This window comes from Vigna radiata, chromosome 6 (assembly GCF_000741045.1).
Source record: "Vigna radiata var. radiata cultivar VC1973A chromosome 6, Vradiata_ver6, whole genome shotgun sequence".
In the NCBI taxonomy this organism is placed as follows: Eukaryota; Viridiplantae; Streptophyta; class Magnoliopsida; order Fabales; family Fabaceae; genus Vigna; species Vigna radiata.
In genome coordinates this window covers 9,928,443-9,937,453 of record NC_028356.1, presented here as the reverse complement: position 1 = coordinate 9,937,453, position 9,011 = coordinate 9,928,443, and the positions used below count along the sequence as shown (strand labels likewise).

General features: G+C 35.7%; 1 protein-coding gene across 2 annotated transcripts; it reads right to left on the bottom strand.

Annotated features, from left to right (window-relative positions):
- Positions 1 to 2,954: 2,954 nt before the first annotated feature.
- On the bottom strand, positions 2,955 to 4,527 carry LOC106764098 (peroxidase 21). 2 transcript variants are annotated; one of them, XM_014648323.2, is made up of 5 exons: positions 4,344 to 4,527; positions 4,082 to 4,230; positions 3,821 to 4,015; positions 3,579 to 3,744; positions 2,955 to 3,514 (listed from the first exon to the last, which is right to left on the bottom strand). In XM_014648323.2, exons 1-5 carry the CDS (start codon positions 4,414 to 4,416, stop codon positions 3,108 to 3,110), a joined length of 990 nt encoding a protein of 329 aa, XP_014503809.1. In that variant the 5' UTR covers positions 4,417 to 4,527; the 3' UTR covers positions 2,955 to 3,107. The 2 variants fall into 2 exon arrangements, with proteins under 2 accessions (XP_014503809.1, XP_022637803.1); XM_022782082.1 differs by having other exon boundaries at positions 4,115 to 4,230.
- Between the last annotated feature and the right edge of the window lie 4,484 nt (positions 4,528 to 9,011).

The window sequence follows — 9,011 nt, the reverse complement described above, 5'->3', positions numbered from 1 at the left end:
GTCAATGAATACAACAACAAACTTATCCAAACAAGAACGAAAGATAAGATTCATGTAATCCATGAATATAGGTGGAGCAAAATGTTGTCCAAAGCGTGAGCAGAACGCTGTCTTCTGCACATCATCTGTCTTGACAAGAATTTGATGATATCCTGACTGTAGATCAATCTTTGAAAACACTCCAGCTCCTTTCAACTGGTCTAACAGATCATCAATTCTTGGTAACGGGTACTTGTTCTTGATAGTGACTTTATTAAGTTGTTGGTAATCCACACATAATCTTGAGCTTCCGTCTTTCTTTTTCACTAGCAACACCGAGGCACCCCAAGGAGACACACTTGGTCTAATGAATTTCTTCTCTAACAAATCTTCAATTTTCTTCTTCAATTCTGCTAGCTCCGCTGGAGCCATACGATACAAAGCTACTGATATTGTCCCTGCACCTGGCATCAAATCTATTGCAAAGTCCACTTCACGACTCGGCGGCAAACCCGGTACCTCCTCAGGGAAAACATCAGCATATTCCTCAACCCTTGGTATTCCACTGATTTGTTCGTCTATGCTCTTCTTCTGCTCTTTCGCTGTCAACATAAAGCAAACAGCTCTATTCTTGAGATCTCGTACCACTTCCTTTGATGTTGACATTTCAATGCCTTCTGGTTCCTGGAAGACTACCCTCTGACGTCCGCAGTCAATCATCACATGGTTATCAGCTAACCAATCCATCCCCAAGATCACGTCCAAACCTTCAAGTGGTAAGCACACCAAGTGGACTCTGGACTTGTGACCTGCCGCCTCGATCGGACACCCAACGCAGACTGAACTAGTTGAAACTTGTCCGGATGTTGGAGTAGAGACAACAAGCTCGTACCCCAAGTAAAACATAGAGAGTCCAAGATTCTCCACACACAACAATGATATAAACGAGTGTGTTGCACTCGAATCAAATAAGACATGCACATTTCTACCAAACAAAGAACAAGTATCAAGTATCAGGTTACCTGACTTCTCGGCTTCTGCTCCCGACATGGAAAACACTCTGCCCGCAGCCTGCGGCTTTCCACCATTAGCCGACTTTTGAGGCGTTCCATCAAATGATTTCTTCTAAGGGCAATTAAGAGAGATATGTCCAGGCTTGTTACATGTAAAACATGTTTTCACCTCCTTCTTGACGTCACTCAACTTTGGATAGTTTCTTCGGATGTGATCTCCACCGCATTCAAAGCACTTCAACAAACTTAGCCTAGACTGCTGTGGCCTCCCGTACGGTTTCTTCTGCTGCTTGCCCTTGGAAAAGTTTCCCTTCTGGTTCCTCATCACACGCCCAGACTCATCCAATCTCTCAACTATCGTAGCCTGCTCCACTAACTATGGAAATTCATTAATCTTTAGGTGAACAAGTGCCTTCAAAAGATTGTGACGCAATCCTTGCTCGAACCTCTTGCCCTTCCAATCCTCGCTTATATTCTGAGTATAGAAACGAGCCAGATACTCGAATCTCTCTTTGTAGTCTTGCACAGACATACTTCCCTACTGAAGAGCCAGAAACTACGACTCTCGCTACTGCTTAGCGCTAGCTAGAAAGTAATGTTCCAAGAATCTAGCTCTGAAATCTTCCTAAGTAGCAGCCTCCCCTCGAGTATCCATGCCTCTCCGCATCCCACGCCACAAGTACTCAGCTTCCCCCGCCAACACATATGTAGCAAACACTAAATTCTGCCCCTTAGTACACTCGACCGCTTCAAAGATCTTCTCAAGGATGCAAATCCAGTCATCCGCTTCATCTGGAGTTGCCTTGCCAATGAACTTCGCAAGACTGTGACATAGAAATTCGTTCATACCCACTCTCGGCCTGGGTGCCTGCTCAGCCTGTTGTGCCTGTTGTGCTTGCAAAACCTGAGCAATCTGTCGCATTGCCCGTCCCGACATCCTTATCATTTATAACGCAAAAGATAAGCAAAGAAAAATAACCACAACAACAAAAAAAAACATCAAAATTACACAAACGCGCTAGTCGAGCTCACTCTCCAAAAGCCCCAAAATAATTTTTTCGAAGATGAGTCTTCTAGCCTCGTTCCTTTTCCAGTAAGACGGTCAGGTACTTGTCATCCAAAGCTCAAGTCAGTACACAGTTTCTCACAATAAGATTTAATAATAAATGTGTAATTAATATGAACCACCTACCTCTTACCTTTGATCTATATTTATAGTTTTTACCATAGACCTAAGATTAGGAAAATCTTAATCTTGGCCCAATCTTAGCCCAATAGCGCAAATTATCTTAATTATCACCTGAATATGCTTACTATTCCCGATCGGTTGTTATCTTCCTAAATATGCTTACCGCCTTTGGCAGACCTTTACCTTCACACCGTTCGATGAGTATATTCATGGGAGAGATTCGTTGGCCGTCCGTCCTCCCAAGTAAGTTAGCGTGCATCAACTTGGTTATCCCATGTTGATCCAACCGATAAATATACGTACAGTCCGATTCTTCTGTTACACTAGTAATTTGACTTTAAAAATTAAATATATTTTAAAATATTTGTCTCAAGTTTAACTATATCATTAACTAATCTAGCGTCATTTGCAAATAGAAATAAATTAGCTTAATTTAAAATGATATAAAAACTCAATTTAGTGAAAAAATAAATAAAAATAAAAATAAAATGTTCTTATTTAATACTTTCTTTCTGCTAATAAAAAATAAATATCATAATGTATTAATAGTTTTTTTTTTTGTAATGTACACATCATTGTTTGAAATACTATCTATATTTGATATGTATTATTCAATAAAATAGATTTTTTTTTTTGTTATGATGTTATCTGTTTGTTGTTAACCTAACCTTTTTGTGATAAAGTCAAACAGCTTGTGGTGGCACATGCTTTGATAAATTAAGTCAGTTTTGCAAGGGAAAAAAGAAAACGCTAACTTGACAAAGGGCATGTAATGATAAACAACAAGGAACAAATTCCATAAACCTATTAAGATGTTCGGGTTTTGTTAGCTGAAGTAATATACATAACTGGAATTCCATAAAATTCCACCCTTTTATTTATGCATATACTATCATGCAGAAAAGCGAAGCTTTTACATATAATATTTAATCGACATTGAGATAGCGACAGTCCTTTCTAATTTCTCCTTGATCCCCTGATAGAGGATTGGTCTCAGATAACAATTGAACGGCCCTTGAGAACTGCTGGTGGAAGTATTGATTGTCATTAGCCATGTTTTGGACGTAAGGTGCTGTTCTTGAGTCAGTGGCAAGCTCTTGATCCACAAGGAGAAGGCCCTTATGTTCCAAGATGTTCTTGTAGTAGTTGTTGTCAATGATCATGGGCGTTTTCAGGTCATTCCTTGAATACAAGACAGCCTTTGGATCAGGATTCGGTGTTGGACACCGACGTTTCAGGTACTCAGCATGTGCAGGATCAAGTGTTGTGTCCACAGTAGGATATAATCTGTGTACAAGATTCACGCAGTGAACTCTTCCTACCGAGTGAGCTCCTGAATAAATCATCTTAAGTCAACTTTTCGTTCATCAAATAGTAACATAGGGAATGTTTGATACCTAAAAGAGCGACTGTGGCTTCAACGTCAATGCCAATGGCTTGAAAACGAGACAGCACTACGGAAATGGAATCATTGTGGTTTGGAATCAAGTCTTCCACCTCTTTTGCATAGCTTTGTTTGCTATCCCTTCGCCCTGTCTTCATTTCAATGCTGGGTCCACCCAACTGCATGCGAAATCATTATATAAACCACACATTTGAGAGACCAAGAAAACAAAAAAAAAAAAAAAAATCATCAGACCAAGGAAATGGCATCTCTAGCAGAAAGAGCAATAATGTCAGCGCATGACACAGTGAAGGGACATTCTTCTTCAACTGCGGCTTTGATGGTGTTTACGTACTTAAAGTTCCTCATACCGATACTTCTCTCCGATGTCTGCTCCGACACTAAAGTACCGTCGCGCGCCGTCTCTAAAAGTAGCGATGCGTCGCATGACTGCATCAGAATTGAATTCAGTATTCCTCTATGATAAGAATATTATAACAAAATTAGAGTCCTGACCTGGACGACGCAATCGTGGAAGAGATTTCTAACCCATGAGACGGCAGTGTTTCCATGCTTGTGATATAGTTGTGTGACTTGTTGCTTGATGATGTCCTCTGCTTTCGGGCAGCTTTTAGAGTAGTAATTCAGCTGAAGTTGGCTTTTGCCTTTGTATATGTATAACATGCAAGAACAATTAGTGTAACTTCGTTGAACTTTGATAAAACATATAATATTAAATAATTTGAAGATCTAAAAGAAAAAGAAAACATAAGCATACCCAAATGAAAGTGTGGTAGAAGCAATAGAAGGAGGAAACAGAAGTTAGAAGGAGGATTAGTACGGGTGGCCATATCTCCGAGGTTGAATAATTGTGATTTGGAAGGTGTTATTGAATGCAGTGGGCAATGATTTTGGGTTGAAATAGTGGAAGTGAAGGCTTTGGTCGACTTCCACTACGCAACTTTCTTTGACCACTCCAATGCTACACTGCAACTACCACTTATAATATGGTATTCAAATTAGATAAGGAATATTATAAATCAACACATCGTAGAAGAAAAATGTAATAATTTAAAGGAAGTGAGAAAAAAATCATAAAATTTACTGGGTCGACAGATTCTTAAGGATTTGAAATGAGATTCCCAAGTTTATACTTGCAGCCGTTTATGCATTGAGTTTCGGTCAATTATTGCAAATAAACATTGTTGTTACAAAGACAGACAGGGTAAGGAAAATGGTTCTACCAGATCATTAGTAAAATAAGTTTATTACTTTTTGACATATTATAAATAAATAAATATGTTATTTAAAAAATTACTTATTTTTTATTTCATTAAAAAAATTACTGAAAGTGTACATGTAGAACTGTCAAAATGGGTCAAAACCCGCAGGTCAATCCGGCCCATCACAGGTTTGAGCTGGGTTGGGTTTGAAAAAATTGTTTTTTTTTTTTTTTTTTTTATGCAGGTCAGATTTTAACCCGGCTCATTTAAACCTAGCTCAATCATACGGGTTGAACCCGTGATGGACTGAATCGACCCACCGACCCACCTACCTAATTTAATTTTATTAAAATTTAATTTTAATTTTATAAAAAAATATTTATCACTTTTTTTGCTTGAAAAAATTATTTAAGTTCCGTATTTTCAAAATTAATTAAACATCGGATTGAAATTTGTTCAGATTTGAATTATAAAAAAATTTTAGTTTCTTTTATTTAAAAAAAATGTAATTAAGTGGGCCAGTGAGCTAATCCGTTTATCCACCAACCCGTGGTGGGTCAAGTCGGATTTGAATTTTACTGGCTCGCTAATAAATGAACTGGGTTGGATTGATTCACTAAGTGACTAATTAACCTGTGGTGGACCGGGTCGGGTCAGGCCGGATTGTCCGTTTTGACAACTCTATGTATATGTGTATGCGATCATCAATAAAATTGAAAAAAAAAATGTTTAGATAAATCAGAAAGAAAGGTTTTAAAGACATAATACAATTATTAGTTTAGTTGGCAAAGATGTTTACATATAAGCTAGTGGGAAGGGGCTGGTTGGCGATGCCTAACCTAAAAAGCATTATTTAATAATTTAATTTATTCATGAGGATAAAGCTAAAATACTCCATTATTTGATTCACTTTGAATAATGTATAAGAAAATATTGGCTTCCCATTTTTATCAAGCAGAAAGAATATATATAATAGCATAGAGTTGAAACATGAGAATAATTTAACAAAAAAATAGGAGTTGGAACATTTGCCAACTAAGCTGTCTACCTTACGAAAGAACAAAATGTTAAAAAAATTATGATAAGTACAGAGGACAAATAATATTAATATTTAATCTAAAGTAATGTTATGTGTAGTTTTACTTTGTAATCTATGTTATAATAGGAGAAAATAAGGGTATAAATAGAAAAAGTAAGGTTTAAACCTCTTTTTGGTCCCTAAGTTATAAGCGGATGTTCAATTTAGTCTTCGTTATTAAAAATGTAAATTTTTGGTCCCTAAGTTATAAAAAATGAATCAAATGAGTCCTTTTTTTACTTGAAATACTGTTTTTGGTTGTTTCTTAACAAGTGCTACATCTTTAGATTGCTCTGATTTGTTTCTTAATAATAATAGCACTTTAGATTGCTCTTTGTACTTTGATCATGAACATTAAAAAGGACTCATTTGATACATTTTTTATAACTTAGGAACCAAAGATTTACATTTTTAAAAGCGGGGACTAAACTGAACATCCACTCATAACTTAGGAACTAAAAAGAGCTTTAAACCAAAAAGTAATCAATTAAACTTGCAATATTTGAAAATACAACTATTAAGAGACTAAAAGAAGATTATTAAATGAAATTTTTTAATGCGCAACTTATCCTATTTCTGATATATAGAATATATAAAAATGATTTTCATATAAGAAATTATAGATTTTTTTCACATAATAGATTTTTTCTTTCTGTAAATACAATATAATTTTACAATAAATTTAGTATAAGTTTTAAAATTTTTTATTTTTATTTTTTTAATAAAATCTTCGTGTAGCAACGAAATATATAATTTAGAAAGGGAGAAGAAAGTAGAAGATGTGGATGGTGGCAATCTGAAGTTGGAATACCATGTCATTCCTCATTGTTATTAGTGGTATTAGTTATATTCACACAAACTCATAGCTAGCAATTGCGAAACATCTGGTTTGACTACAAAGCACCATTAATGTCAATTGTGCGGCGGCTGTGGGATCATATGCTTTCCAAAGCATGTTTGTAAGAACTTAGTTACCATGTAATGATTTAGAATTTGAAATAAAATAACAGTCTTTAATAAGGTTGATCTACCTTGACTATGAACCAGTTAATTACAATTCATTTTCATGATTAATCTAAATCCATTCATTTCCAAAATGATATTTTTATCAGTATAATAAAGGTTAAATATATGTTTTAGTCTTCATATTTGTTCCTAATTCTCAATTGGGTCCTCATGTTTTTTTTGTTCCAATTGCGTCCTAATATTTGTTAATTTGAGGCAATAAAGTCTTCACCGTTAAATAACCACTGTCGCCGTTTGCACTGTGTTGATCTGTAACAGACATTTATTTTTTAATTTAAGTAATTCCATTACGTGGAATTTTGATTTTAAAAAAGGGTTTTTGGAAGAGAGAAACGAAAGGGTTTTTGGAAGAGAGAATGGCGAAAGAGAAAAGGGAGGGAGTGGACAAGGAGACGATGAGTCCATGGGAGCAGCATGCGGCGGTTATCAACCTTCCTCGTTTCGACTACAACGCTCCCTCTTCTCTTCTTCGTAACTCTCACTCTGGATTTCTCATCACTTGCACTCTCAGTTCAGTTACTTCTTCATTATCTTCTTTTTCTCATTCATTCCCTTTTCCCTTCCATTTCCGTCATTTTCTATTTCTCTTTGCAGAGCGAGAGAAAAGCGCCACAAAAGAAGCAATCGCCATCCTTCGTAAGGTCACTTTTACTTCTCTTTCTTCCTCAAAATAACCTCCTAACATAAATATTCCCTTATTTGTGAAAATTACTGAAAAATGACTTCTTTACTGTCTCATTACCCATATATAATTGTTGTTACAGTTCATTGAGCCAGGTCATTTTGACTCTTCAAACAACCTTAATGAGAATAGTATTTCCAAGAGACGGAAGATGATTGATGATGCTGGTGAGGAATGTTTGGATAGCAAGGAAACTAAGTCTGCTACTGCTGACTCTGGAGATGGTATTCAGTTTATCTACTTCCTTTCTGCTACCTCACACTCAGTCTCCTCCATTTCTGTTCATGTTTATGTTTACTCTAATCAATCACAAACCCTTCTGCACAAATTCTGAGTTTCTTCTCAAATTCGAATAATTTCTTGGCTTGAAAGAGATCACAAAAAACAAAATTGCTCACAATTGAATGTATGTACTCCAAAGATTACAACCTCTTTTTAAATCCCTAGCTCAGAGCGACACCCTAATCCTCAACTTAACTAAAATAAAAACACTTTAAACAAATATAATACAAATATACGTGTCAATTAAATGTATTTTTTTAAATCAAAATTCCACGTAATGGAATTACTTAAATTAAAAAATAAATGTCCATTACATATCAGCACAGTCCAAACGGCATCAGTGGCTATTTAACGGTGAAGGCTTTATTGCCTCAAATTAACAAATATTAGGACGCAATTGGGACAAAAAAAAAACATGAGGACCCAATTGAGAATTGGGAACAAATATGAAGACTAAAACATATATTTAACTTATAATAAACCTTAACTTTTTTTTCCTCTTAATTTTCCTTTAAATAAATTGTTCCATTTGTTTGTGTTAAAGTGATATGATATTATTAACATTTGTAACAAACAATTATATGGACTCTTTGTGGACTTAGTCCCATTAAAAAGTATATTATGAGCAAGGGAGTGGAACTATACCGACTCTTTGTGGACTTAGTCCCATTAAAAGTATAGAAAAATAAAGAAAAAGGCAAATATTTATACATGAAAATAGTTAGCTTGAAATATTGATGAGTGAGATGTTAATAATCATTTTTATCATTTAATATATTAATGGTTATTTTCGTTATAGGCACCACATTTTAAGAGTATAATTTTTCTTGTAAGCTCGAGACTATATTGTTACGTTATTTTGTTCGTTAAATTACAAATCAAATCAAATAATGTAGTGAAAGGTTTTATCTTTTAAGTGTTTCGGTAAGGATTTTGTGGGATCTAGGGACTAATCTGTTCTGAGACGTTTTCCTTGCCTTTGGTTGCCTGGATTGTCTGCCTTCCTTCAGTCTGGACCACTTACTCCTTTATGACCGTTCGATCTCCAGTGTGGACCGCTCAGTGGACTTCAGACTTGACCGCTTGCACTCCTCTAGTCTGGGTCGTTCGGTCTTTATTACTGACCGAACGGTTTTTGGCATGGATCACTCAGCC

Coding starts and splice junctions, on each gene's coding strand:
- LOC106764098 (XM_014648323.2), bottom strand. CDS start 4,416: ATGGCCACCCGTACTAATCCTCCTTCTAACTTCTGTTTCCTCCTTCTA. Junction 4,016..4,081: donor TCCACGATTGCGTCGTCCAG/GTCAGGACTCTA, acceptor ATTCTGATGCAG/TCATGCGACGCATCGCTACT. Junction 3,745..3,820: donor CTAGAGATGCCATTTCCTTG/GTCTGATGATTT, acceptor TTTCGCATGCAG/TTGGGTGGACCCAGCATTGA.